At 39.6% G+C, this 13804-nt stretch overlaps 2 protein-coding genes across 11 annotated transcripts in view; one reads left to right on the forward strand and one right to left on the reverse strand.

Annotated features, from left to right (window-relative positions):
- TANC1 (tetratricopeptide repeat, ankyrin repeat and coiled-coil containing 1) overlaps positions 1-10802 on the forward strand; it is a 143522-nt gene extending 132720 nt beyond the window's left edge. For all 3 annotated transcript variants that reach the window (XM_081187312.1, XM_081187311.1, XM_081187313.1), the window contains 8 exons: positions 1927-2060; positions 2596-2719; positions 2984-3159; positions 4803-4935; positions 5695-5786; positions 7032-7178; positions 7552-7652; positions 8217-10802. In XM_081187312.1, coding sequence (XP_081043438.1) covers positions 1927-2060; positions 2596-2719; positions 2984-3159; positions 4803-4935; positions 5695-5786; positions 7032-7178; positions 7552-7652; positions 8217-9630 — 2321 coding nt within the window. In that variant the 3' untranslated portion in view covers positions 9631-10802. The remainder of the gene's footprint in view (positions 1-1926; positions 2061-2595; positions 2720-2983; positions 3160-4802; positions 4936-5694; positions 5787-7031; positions 7179-7551; positions 7653-8216) is intronic.
- WDSUB1 (WD repeat, sterile alpha motif and U-box domain containing 1) overlaps positions 1-13804 on the reverse strand; it is a 41319-nt gene that overhangs the window by 3999 nt on the left and 23516 nt on the right. For 5 of the 8 annotated variants that reach the window (XM_081187728.1, XM_081187734.1, XM_081187731.1 and 2 more), the window contains one exon: positions 10283-12142. In XM_081187728.1, the coding sequence (XP_081043854.1) occupies positions 11964-12142 (179 nt within the window). In that variant the 3' untranslated portion in view covers positions 10283-11963. Of the gene's footprint in view, positions 1-1141; positions 1503-10282; positions 12143-13804 lie in introns of those variants that run through there. The other 3 variants (XM_081187732.1, XM_081187729.1, XM_081187733.1) reach the window with 2 other exon arrangements.

Below are 13804 nucleotides of genomic sequence, written 5' to 3' on the forward strand. Positions count from 1 at the left end.
GTCAAAAATGGTCTACAAGTCTTGAAAATTTGATAAATTCAGATATGTGCCTTGCAATCTGGGGACAGATTTTTCAGAAGGCAGCTCTGTTTCCCCTCCCCCTTTACATTTTTAATCATAGACCAGGATTGGAAAGGGACTGCCATTTAGTGGTGCAGCAGATGCTTTGCATGCAAAAATATTCCATATTCAATCCCCGGGGAAGACTTCTTTCTGAAAACCAGAGAGTCCCTGTCAGTCAGTGCAGACAATATGGAGCTAGGAGTCCGTAGAAGGCAGTTTCCTATATTCCTAAACTGGGTGTTTTGGATTTACAGAAATCCTTCACACAGATGTCAATGCACAAAAGACAAAGTGCCTATGGCACAGAATCACATTAGAAGTGTCACCTTGTACACAGCAAAATGTATTAGCCACCTTACATTATTACACATTTCCAACCATTGTTTGCCCTGTTTTCCAAAATTTCTCTTCCCCAGTTAGCACTTTCCTCAACATCTTTGACAATAGACCGAAGGTCTGCCAAAGATCATATTAGTTTTCCTATAGGGTATAGTAGGCCGGCCTCATATTTTCCATTTTCCATTAGTAGTTTTGCTGTTCATTTAGTGTTTTCCCCCTTTTCTTTTTAAAGTTAGAAGCAGGGGCAAACTATTGTTGGGTACATGAAACATATCAGAGATGGGCCTTTTCGGAATGGTCAGCATTCCATAACATAGCTTTCCTGAGGATCTTGTTTGTTTAAGCCCACTGCAGGCTATTCTTCAGTCCTGCTTATTTCCGAATATGGTATACTTGAGACACACTGGCTTTTTGTATCTTAAGTGACCCCAGGAGCTGTGGGTGATAGTGAGATAAGGCACAGGGCTGTTTTTTGTTTTTATAACACAGCTATAACCTTCGTGTTATATTCCCAGCAGTTATAAAAAATCTGTTTAAAAACAAAAACAAAACTGTCAGCTTGTTTGGGTCTACATGCTCAACCTAATCCTTAAATTAATGGTGCTACCTTGTGTGTCAGTCAGTTGCCATTAAACAAAAATCTTATTTCTTGTGGACCAGCAGATGACTGCCTTTGCTGTCAGGGTTACAGTGAAACGAAGAGATTAGAATTCATAGAATCATAGAATCATAGAATTGTAGAATCATAGAATTGTAGAGTTGGAAATGACCCCAAGGGCCATCTAGTTCAACACCCTGCAGTGCAAAAATCTAAACTAAAGCATCCATGACAGATTGTGACCTCCATTATTTTTGTAACAGTTGTGAGAGTAGAGAAGAAATTCTCAACCATTGCTGTAACTAGCATTACAGGTTGCAGTTAGGGGGATTTTTGCATATTGCAGCCTTTCCCAGGGATTGGGAACCTCAGGCCCAGGGGCCAGATGTAGTCTTCTGGGACTCTCTTCCTGGCTCTTGAGACTCCCAGTGACCCTGCTTCATGCTCTCAAGGGTTTGTCTGGCTGGAATGCATCCTTGAACTGATCTTGCTTCTTGTTTGCCTAGGTGGAGGATAGAGAGGGAGTGGGTGGGTGGGTGGGTGTATGCACAAAGTAGCCTACTGCACCAAGGGTAAAATTTGCATTCATTGCTCTGGCATGTGGCCCTGGGTGGTGGCAAAAAAGGATGCCCGATGGTCCTTTGGTCTGATTCAAGAGAGCTATTCCTATACTCTTAAAAGGACATCTTGCCATTCTTGACTCTGTAGGAAAATTTTGAGTACCCAGTACCATGTCATTTTAATGAATGTTAGTATCTGGGAATACAAGGGGAGTGTTTTTGTACAAGAGGAAACATTTATTGGTTGTTGGACTAACTGCTGATAACTCTCGGGAGGAATGCATAGAATGCTTTTAGCTTAATGTCTTCTCTCAAACTTGTTTTCTCTTTAAATCTGATAAACTAAAACCTTTTATTTCTTTTTAGCTTTGACTGCTGCTGCTGGGAGAGGAAAGCTGGAAGCATGTGAACTATTACTTCAACATGGTGCTCTAGTAATGAGAACTAATAGGAGAGGGATCCCTCCCCTTTTTTGTGCTGTGCGTCAGGGACATTGGCAGGTAGGATGAAACTTTATGATTAAAATGGCCAGTTTCAGCTTAATTTGTCAAATGAAGGACACTTCTCTAACATGCAGGCCTCCAGATGTTGTGGGATTCCAAGTCCCGTAAGACCCAGACAGCATGGCTGATAGGGATATTAGGAACTGTAGTCCCAACGACATCTAAAAGACCAAATGTTCGCCATCTCTGCTTTAGATGGCAACAGATGCTTTTGAACTGTTTTGAAAAGGCTATTAATCCCTAGGGCATTTGATTATGAAAACAGTGGCCCAGTGAGGAGTCTTGTTGATCAAATAAAGATACGGTACTGACTTGAGTGCTGCTCTGTTAAAGCCACACAGATGAATCTAAAGGACCAGGAAGCTATGTGTTTTATGCTCCACAAGCATTCTCCTGCAGTTATTGGGACTTGGGTATGGAATATGGTCAAAGTGTGAATTGCTCTTGTAAGGATCAGGTTACATATTGCCATTATTTATTCTAAGGTTGTGACTTTACAGTACTGTGATGGGAATATACTCACTTTTTTCAGATTGCAAAACTTCTGCTGGAAAAGGGAGCTGATATAAATTTAAGTGACAAGCAAGGCAGGACACCACTCATGGTAGCTTCTTGTGAAGGACATCTGAGCACTGTTGAATTTCTCATCTCCAAAGGTAACGAACACACTGTTCAAGAATTTTTTCTTTTAACTTGCCCTATTCACTTTTCATGCCTTTTAAGATAGATAAGCGAGCCTGACAGCTCAACATTGAAAGTGTCTTGATGCAAGTTTTATGAGTTAATGCTGAAATTACATCATCTCAATAGTATTGAAGAGAAAGTTCAATAATTTTTCACTGTGTTTGATTTTTGGCTTAACATGGGGCATATTTTAAGTCTCCCCCTTCAAAATAACATATTTTTGGTTTGTGTTTTAGGTGCAGACATTTCATTGCTGGACAAGGAGGGCCTGACAGCACTGAGTTGGGCTTGCCTCAAAGGACACAAGAGTGTGGTCCAGTATTTGGTTGAGAAAGATGCCACAATAGACCAGACGGACAAGAATGGAAGAACCCCCTTGGATTTAGCAGCTTTCTATGGAGACTCGGATATTGTAAGTCAAGTCAAATACTGGGCTTGCTATAAGCTTTCACATTCTGAAACTAAGCCAGAGCACTGAGATCTTGCCAACTAGAATGCTAATTAAGCAAACTAGCTCCCTTTTTCATGCACTTGAGAGCGATACTAGAGATAATTCACCAAGAAAAAACTACTACTTATTTTTTAAAATGTAAGAGATACCTAATGCTGGGGTACCTGTTCTTCTTCACTGTGTAGAAAGAGTCTGTGGGGGATCCTTTTGATTCTAAATAGTTTCTATTAAACAAACATATCCAATGCTTGGTCAAAGTATAAAATCTTTCACAATGGATTTTTTTAAAACTTATCAAAATCTAGCATAGATGCATATGGCTTTTTCTACTGCCTTACTTTCTTGGTAAATGATGAGGTGCCGGAACTCTTACTGTGAGGGCCAGCATAAAATGGCTGCTCAGGGCAGGAGAGTGGGGGGGAGGAGGATGTTGCTCAGTATCACTGAGTACTGTCACAAAAAACCACTGCTTAGTGTTAATAAATTATATTAGTCTGCTGTGACTTGAACAAGATTTGTGAGATGTAAAGGGATGTTTCAGCACTGATAAGTATTAATATATTTTGAAATGTAATAAATCTTTGGTTTAAGAGTTAAAAGCTCTTATAAATGGATTCTGTCTCAAAGTAGAACAGGATCCATCAGTTGGGCTTACCTTGCACCTTATATAAGCAATAATTTACATTATAGTCTCACATGTGCTCACTTACAACTTAATGAATAGATTCCCATTGGCCTGCATTTAAATTGCACCAGAATGTCACTTGTTGGGATAATTAAAATCATAATGTGAAAAATGCTAAACATGTGAGACCCATACTAAGGAAATATTGAATTACCACACGAAGAACCTGTTTCCCACTATATAGTCCCAGCATTACGACTTAAAAAAACCAAGAAGCTTTTAACATAGGAACAGTCTTCAGCCGGCACCTGAAGTTGTACGGTATTAACACTAGGCTATTTTTGGCAGCAAGTGTGTTGCACAGCTGGAATGCTGTTGCTCTATATGCGAAAACCAAACCTTGAATCTGGCTTGATGGCAAAGGAATTATCAGTGCATATCTTTAAGAGCTGGAAGTATGTGGCCTTTTGATGTCAAAACTAAAACCTAAGTGGCTGCATTTTGCACTAACAGCAAAAATCTAAGTGGGAAGTTACTAAAGCGTGGATCTCTGCAACCAGACTATGTCTATTTAGGAATGGCCACAGCTGGAAATGGGCACTCTGCCATACACAGCACAACTGCCAAGGGGCCAAGCAGGAGCCCCCCCCATTCTGAAAGTTTCCTTTATAGGTTAACTGTACTAGATTTCCCAGATTCCAGAAACTAACGAGCTGTATGAATTTATGCATATCTTTGAAGGTGGTGTTTTCTTACTGTTTTTATTTCAAGAGCTGCACTAAAAGCCTTTAAACATTGATGGTATACAAATGGACATAATCCATTAGGAACGTCTGCATCAGCTGGAAAATAAGAGCAGTTCAAGGGTGTATTATTGCTGTAGAGCTTGTGCAAGAGAAGTTCCTGGTGTGTTGCAGCCACTGCCACAAACACGTTTTTTATTTTTAAATGTAATTTCTCTGTGTTTGATCATTTATAGGTGCAGTATTTGGTTGAGAAGGGTGCAGTGATTGAACATGTTGACAATAGTGGGATGCGCCCATTGGACAGAGCAATTGGATGTCGAAATACATCAGTGGTGGTCACACTGCTTCGAAAAGGAGCCAAATTAGGTTAGTGGAAAATAACTTGTACTGGCCAAATAGAATGGTTTTATTTGGGAAGAAAACAATTGCTGACTCTTAAACCACCACATTAAAAGTCCCATTGTATCCTAATAATATATAAATTCATTTTAGTGCTAATAAAAATGGCCATCTAAAAACATTGACATTTTCCAGCAAAACTGGTTTTTATTTAAAATTGTAGTAATTTAAGCCTACTTAGAGATGTTGAAATATTAACAGCTACAGCGTAGACAGAATATTTTTGTATTGCACTTGTTTATAGCTCACCTTTCAATATACAAATCCTTCCACGTTATTAAAAAAACAAACAATATGTATTTATTTATTTATTTTCTAAATTTTATGTGCTACTTGATTGTTAAAAAACCTAACAGTGGTTTATAAAAACAAGACAATAAAATGATCAGTAAAATAGTTAAAAGCAACTATTTAAAACATTTTAAAAAATTAAAATCCTCAATAAACTAAAAACACAAATCAACCTTCTACATATCTGGGTAGGCTTGTCTAAACAAAAATATTTCTAGCAGGCACCATAAAGAGTGTAGTGAAGGCAACTGCCTGGCATCAATAGGCAGGGAGTTTCAAAGTGTAGGTGCTGCCACAATAAATACTGATTTATATTTAAGTGACACTGTTACAGAAGAGAAATTCAGTCCAAATCATTAACTATCTGGTTGTTCACAGCTAAATATCATTTGAAGAGTCCAGTATAACATTAAATGTTAACCCTTCTAATTCCAGGAAATGCAGCATGGGCCATGGCTACTTCGAAACCTGATATTTTGATTATCCTACTACAAAAGCTAATTGAGGAAGGAAACATGATGTACAAAGTAAGTGGATCCTTGCTTTTGCTTATAACCTTAAGAATTTGAGTTTTTTATGAACTGTTGCATGATGGCAGATACCAGTGCTTCAGGTGCCAAACTACTCTTGCAGCACAGTTCCATGCATGCTTACTTAAATGTAGGGAAGGTAATTACTCTTATGTAAGTGTGCTTATGATTGTAATCTTGGGCAAATGATAATTTGTATTTGTTAATCATCCTGAATGTAGGAAAGGCAGGGTGTAAATAAAGAAAACAAACTTTCATTTGTAAGTAGAACAGAGTTGCTTGCTGTAATGGTTGTTCATGTAGTGGTGTCTGCAGTGATACCGCCACAATTGTTCAGGTGCACATCACAGAACATAATGTTCTAGACTATAATAATAAGAAAGGGAATACTGTATGGTATCCCTGACACTTCCTCTCAGGTTTAGCTCTTGTTACCAGTTCCTGTCCATACACACATTCACATGAACCCCCTAACTTACTCAATGTCTATAAAGCTACTGATTTGTGGATCTTTACTGGGGACAATTATTCACTGAGGTCTGTTGCAGAAGTGGAAATTTCTGTGTGAACAGGGCAACTTTGTTGGATCTAACTCTTGGAACTTAGTAGGACTTACTTCTGAGTAGAGACATTAAATAACTAAACTTCCACAGTTCCTTTAAATTTTATTCCAAGTAGTTTCTGACATTATCTTACTGGGAAGTTGCATATTAGGGGATTGTGTATTACTGCTATTTAATAGTAATGTGCAAGACAGGACACTGTCTAAACTATAAAGAAATAAATCTGCGGCATGAGGTAAATTTCATGAAAAACCAGAACACTATGCTAGTGTCTTCTGCAATAATACATTTACCTATTTCCCTCATGGTCCATATATGTGATGTGGCAAATCTTTGCTTACACAGAGTCAGGCACTAGGTTTTATTATTGACTAGTAAACGATTAGTATCCAGGATATACATTCCACACCAAGTCCCAGTTCAAGAAACTGTTATGCATTGTATATGCTATGGCAGGAGGGGCAGGTCCTATTGGCAAAAGAAGAGCCGGATCTAACATAGGGAAATAGCTGAATAAAATGTTGCTCTTCTTCTTCTTCTTTTTTTTAACCATGAAATCCAACATTCAAATTTGTTAATCTTCTCGCCAGCGGCATCTGTTAACAAGTCAGTTTATTTTTCATTTGAAAGCAACATTTAAGAATCAAATTGTCACACTTCTATGCTCTTCACCCTGCAGAAAGGGAAGATGAAAGAGGCAGCACAGCGGTACCAGTATGCCTTACGAAAGTTTCCTCGAGAGAGTTTTGGAGAAGAAATGAAAGCTTTCAATGAGCTCAGAGTTTCCTTATATCTAAACCTCTCAAGGTGCCGCAGAAAAACAAATGTAAGTGCTTTTGTCCAAGTTTTTATGCATTGTGACTGACTACATGGAGACTGTAGGAAAAATTGATGATACCAATTTTAGGTGAATAGATCTGCTAAAGAGTGCTTGCATAGCCTTTCAGTCAGTGTGTGCTATCATGACTAAACTTTTTTTAAAAGTGATGTGAATAAGCAATATTAATACTACACATCATCAAAACATGGCAGCAGTACAAATTTCAAGAGCAGTTAGCAGAAATTTGATTAAGATGATACCATGAGGACTCTCTTGCCCAGTGCAAAAGTGAAATGGCCAGGCAGTTCCTCTGCACTGTAATGTTTCATTGCAGTTTTTTAATTTTTTAATTGAAACCGTTTCATGGTTATTCCGGCAGGATTTTGGCATGGCAGAGGAGTTTGCTACCAAGGCACTTGATCTCAAACCCACATCCTATGAAGCGTATTATGCTAGAGCAAGAGCCAAGAGGAACAGCAGGTACCGACAGTTGCTATGCAGCAACAGTTTATTTCATAGTAATATTCTCTTTATGATAATTGCATAATCAATATGCTTATATTTATGGTAATGGAAACTGCAGTCTTGTGGGATACCAGGAATGGGTTTGCAGTTGTAGGACAAATATTGATATTTATTAAATGATGATCTCTGTTTGGGGGGGGGGGTAACCTCACGATTATCTAAACACTAATTTTGGATAGAATGGGGGGGGGATAGGATAATTTTGCACAAGGTGGTGTTTTTTGGTAAAAATGCCACAAACAAGTATCATTCCACAAGAGCAGAACTGGGAACAATTACTGTGACTGGCACTTTGTCTATGGTGTTCAGCTTAAATTCAATTCCTTCCCCTCACATCAGATTGCTTGCAAGTGTGCTAAAAAAGAGGAAAGGGAGCAGTCTTCCAGCTAGGGCCACGAAGTAACTACATTTAGTTCTGCTAAAAACAGTTTTTGCATTTTTGTCATCTATACTGCTTTTCCCCAAAAGTAATATTTTATAGAGAATTTTTTTGTGTTTGGTTCCTCCCCAACTTCTTAGGCAATTTCATGCAGCCCTTGGTGACTTGCGAGAAGCTATAAAGTTGTGCCCTGGAAACCAAGAAATAAAGAGGCTGCTAGCTCGAGTTGAAGAGGAGTGCAAACAGCTCCAGAGAACACAGCAACAAAAACAGCAGTGTCCTCTGCCAGCCCAACCAAGCAATGACTCTGACAATGAGGGGGAAGCTCTTGTTCAGGATCACTTCAGTCTGGAAGAGATAGAAGAGGAGGAACTTTTGCATGAAGACGAGCCTGGTCCGTCTGGGCAGAGGCTGCCACTTTCCCAGGCTAATACATCAAGCAGCAGAAAGTCTCAAGAAGGCAGCCAGCAGAAATTTAGACCCATATCCCCTCCAAACAGAGCAGGCAGTAAATTCCTGAGAGAGCCTGGCTTAACTATGCAGCCCACAAAACAAGCACAGATAGTAAAAACCAACCATCACCTGAATTCCGTCCAGTCTGTGGCAAGAACTGGATCTAGTCAGTCCAGCACAAAGACTCAGCCTCTTCAATATCTTCCTCCAAGCCCTGTGACCTCCAGGCACCTCACAAATCCAAGCTACAATAAAAGCCAGCATTTGGATGGGACAAGTACACTATCAGCAAATATCACCACGGGCAATAACAGCTCAGCAGTATTCAGTGACAGACCGACAGCAGTCCAGGTTCCCTACTTGCAGCATAGTGATAAAGGATCGCCTCATTCCTTCATGAGCAAGTCCAAAACGCATGAGAGGCTAGCTGTCCACACTCCTGCAAACATCGAAAACATAGGTCCATTACAATCTCAAGGAACTGGTGAGTTAAGGCAGCAAAACCCCATCTGTCCTGGTCTGCTTTCTGTTAGCATGGTAGCTTCCAGCTCAACAAGCAGCCTGTCCTCAAGCAGCAGCTTCTGCGAGAGTGTAAAAGGGCAAAGTCCAGATAGTCGGCTCAAGGAAAGCAAAGGTAGTCAATGTCAGAGTGGAACAGCAGAACATAGGCCTCGGAATACTCCCTTCATGGGGATCATGGATAAAACTGTGCGGTTCCAGCAGCAGCAGCAACAGCAGATGAACCTATCAAATCGCAGTTGGCATGGCCAAGCTGCAGAAGGGTTCCTGAAAAGTGCTGGAACGACACTGACTTTGAGTTGTGAGCAGTTCTCTGCCAAACATGCAGGCAGCTATGGCAATCCTGCAGCTTGCTCTTCAATACCAGGAGAGAGCATCCAGAACGGAACTCAGCCTAAAGAACTAGAGGAACTACAGTGCCAAGCATCTGCCTGCTCACAAGATAGCAGGATAGGTAAGCCTGTGGCTCATTTGTACCAGGAAGTTCTCTCTAAACAGCACACTCAGCTTAATAAAGACATTCATTTGAGTCACGTGACTTCTACAAAGCCAAAGCGATCTTTCGTAGAATCTAATGTCTGAATAATGCTAGCCATTTTATTACAAACTAATAGTGATGAACCATCTCCCTGGTTGTTAAACTTAGTGCATAGTAGCATATAAGTTACTGATATTAATCACTAATATTTTACAGGGTGCATAACAGAAACCAGATCATCCAGCCACTTCTTTAACGCTAAGACTGTCCACAGCATGCCTGTGACTATTAATCAAGAGATGAGTGGCCACCATAGAGTTAAGAAGCTATTTGTTTATGTAGGAGAATATGTTTTTTCTAAGAGAGGATTTAAACAGGCTTGCCTGCTTAACTAGACTGGTCAGTAAATCAAGCTGAGTCCTTTTGAGAAAGGCAAATACAATTATTTTGTACAGCCATGTATATCTGTTACTGCTTGAAATGAATTAATTCCTGCAAGGTGGTGGGATCCACAGAACATCCAAATCTGTCCATGAATGTTCTTTATCAGGAAGATTTAGTAGTAGTATTCCAGTTTCATAAGGATTCAGGTGTAAACCTATCACCTCTGTGCAAATCATTCAGCAGCCAATGTGCAACTGAGGTTGACTTTCATTACTGCAATTTAGGAGGTAAATTACAGGATATTTTGCATGAATTTTGTCCAACATCCTGGTTATTGCACTGAGTATATAATTATGACATGTTAACAACATATAACAGCACTTTACATAGTTTATTCAAACACCTTTTGAGGTGCTATGTCAGTACAAGATGGAGGATAAAGAGGAATACAAGCTTTGCTAGCGTTTTTACAGAACACTCAACAAATGTCTGAGGAGTATAAGCATGTGCATTTACTTTATAGGAACGACATCTAATACTTTCCTCAGTGTTTCACAGTGGAAAAGCTTTCTTTTCAATTTCAAGGATGTTTTCAAGATGGGTAGTTTGTAAGGACATTCCTGTGAGGTTGGAGTTATACAAGCTTGGAGTATTCTGTTGCCCTTTAACAGTGATTTCCATGTGTACAGTATGTAGGTACATTATAACAGCATTCTTGTGTGATTTTTTAAAAAACTCGCAATTTAAAAAATGAATTGTTATTCTCTACTCTAGCTTATTTATTGTTTATCTTGGTATTTGTACAATCTTATTTTATTCTCTTGTTCTGTAGATCTATTTTTTTGCACAGCTACTGTATTTTCCCATATGAAATAAAAGACTATTAATATAATTTCTGGTTGGGTAGTATACATACCCTTTCACTGATCTACCTTCTCCAGCTGTTGTGCCAGTCAGTCATCACTAATGCAACTTCAATAAGGTTTTGGTAGGAAACCACCTGACCCTCCAAATGTTCCATCATCTACAGTCAGCATGGCCTAACAGTCAAGTATCATGGGAGTTGGAGTGCAACAGCATCTGAAGACCTAAGGTACACCCTTATTCTATGGGTACCTCTCTGCACCAAAGGTATAGCATAAAAAGTTATTGACATGTCCAAATACTACTGTTAACAATGCTGGCTCTCCAGAAGTCCTCACTGGGTACCTACCAAATACACATGGCTGCATCTTCAAGCCCCTTGGAGTATTTATGAACATCAGAATTGTACAAAATAGCACAGATGATGATGCACTTATTTAATTAGCCTTAGTTTGAGAAGTTTGCCATTTAGTTCTTGGACCATACTTCACTGAATATAATAGTCAACTGCTAATTAAGGAAGCATGATGTCAATGTTGGCTCCTAGCCAAAGTGATCCTGCCATTCACTGCTGACCAGTACCCATGCCACATCTAATCAGGGCATGCAAACTCTTCAGCCTTTTCATCCTTTATACTAAGCCCTACAGTGCTCAGTATACTTAGCTGTATGCTCCAAAATTAAACTTTTGTTGACAAAGTTCTTTACATATTTTTAAATGATATAGACAAGAGCCTATGAAAGGTCATTTTAAAAATGATTTCTTCCAATAATTCTCATTAGGCCCCAAAATGAAATACTTAATTGTTGCAGCAGCATAATTTCTAAATTATATTTAATTTATTATTGAACATAATCCAGCATACGCTTGGCTCTCCTACTGAAATTAATGGGACACGCAATGCTGTGCATGTGGATGTCCCACATGCATGTCATTAAGTATCAATGGAAGTTACTACATAAATACATAAAATTTCAACTTTAACTTGATCATGCTTAACATAAAAAACATAACTTATAGATGCAAGTATAAATCATGTTAGGTAGCAATTTGAATTCTGATCAGATTCAATCAAGGGGCTGAATTTATACAGAGGTACAGTGAGAGGCCACAGCATAAAGATGTTTACTGTTGTATTCACCTACCTTCAGCTTCATTCCCACTTATTTGAAAGAACAATCATACTGTTTAGGGAGACTGTTTTTCATTATATTTTGGCTGAGTTTCCAACCAGCGATTGATAGCCATTTTCAAAGTTCTGTTTGGGGTAAGTATAAGTCTCTGAAGAGGGAGATTTGTCATGGGACTGGAATGCCTTTTTTCAGTGATCCACTTTTCCATTGCTTCCTTCTCATAGGAATAGCCATCTGAAAAGAGAATTACAAACTTTACTGGAAAAGGGTATATGCATGCATGTATGCCCTACAAAACAAACAAACAAACAAAAACTTATAGACATTCTAGAAAATTGCCTTGGCAGAATACAGAGTTAAAAGGCCGATATGTAATTGAGCTGGGCAACGTTGGTGCCCAAAACCTTGGAGAGCTACTGCCAGTTGCAGAAGACTGGAGAACCCTTTTTCCCTTTTCAGCACAAGGGCTGCATTACAATTTGGCTCACCATTCAGGGACTGCATGCCTGCAGTGGCCAGGGCCAACCCTCACATGCATTCAGACTCTTGCCTCTCCTCATGCAGGAATTAGACTTTTTTTAAAAAGCATCAGAACTTTTTTCAAGCTTAAGTACCAGAAGGGTGATCTTTGTGGGCAAGGTGGTAGTGCATATGGAGGAAGCTGCAATCCTCACATAACAATTAGGCTTTCAGTGGAAGGCTTTCTTCCAAGTCAATTGCTGCACAGGAAGGGGGTTTTGTAGCAGAAGTATTGGAGAACATAAGGCAAGAGATGATCTTCCCCCAGCTACAACCCCCAGCAACAGGCCTTACAAAGCTTCTATTCACACCCACAGTGGTTTTGAAAAATCAAATCTTAATTACTGCAGGGAAAGAGCTAATAGGGAAGCCCTGCAGGCTGATAATTCTCCACCTCTGCAGTAGAGTATCCTGGGCTAGTTGGAGCCCGTGGTTGTTACTGTATGAACATTGGAAGCTATTTCGTGCAGTGAAAACGACACTTGGGTCTATCTGCTTGAACATACAGTAAATTAGATTGCCAATATTGTACCCTCCAGATTGTTGTAGTCCAGGGATTTCCACCTTCCAAGAGACTGCGATGTACCACCACTATAAAAACACTGGCAGTGATCTACCCATTACATTGACCAAAGTTGTTGAGCTTTTGGGGGGGGGGGGATCACACAATCGACCAAGAACAGCATCACCCAATCAACAGGTATGATGGAAGCTGTAGTTCCCAGCACTGGGAAGGAACCAAGTTGGCTATTGTAAACAATGTAAGCATGAACTCCCTCAACCGTATTTCCAACATTAGGCAGAGGCACACTTGAAATCACCACAGCATGTACATTCAATATGGCACTGGAGCTCTTTGCAACTCTGATGTTTTTGCAAATAATTCTCCAAGTCACAATTCTTGTAAAGTGGACCCCACTCCTTATTCTTGCCCCCTTTCTACTGTCTCAACTACAGTAGCACCTCAGGGTTACAGACGCTTCAGATTACAGACTCCGCTAACCCAGAAATAGTACCTCGGGTTAAGAACTTGCGTGGCGGTGGCAGCAGCAGCAGCAGCGGGAGGCCCCATTAGCTAAAGTGGTACCTCAGGTTAAGAACAGTTTCAGGTTAAGAACGGACCTCCAGAACGAATTAAGTTCTTAACCTGAGGTACTACTGTATAGGTAAAATTTAGATTTTTTCATTTTGCATATGAGACACTATACTGCAAAGCGATATGAATGCTATTTTATAAGATCAATAACTAGATACATTTACACCCATAGTTTATGTTGCCTGAATCATGATTGCAATTGTACTCCTCATAGAGGTTACAATTAAAATAAAAAGATAAGATTGAACACTGTTTTCTGTTGGTAGAGAAAAACATTCTCC

This window comes from Podarcis bocagei (genome assembly GCF_964188305.1).
Source record: "Podarcis bocagei genome assembly, chromosome: 1".
Taxonomy (NCBI): domain Eukaryota; kingdom Metazoa; phylum Chordata; class Lepidosauria; order Squamata; family Lacertidae; genus Podarcis; species Podarcis bocagei.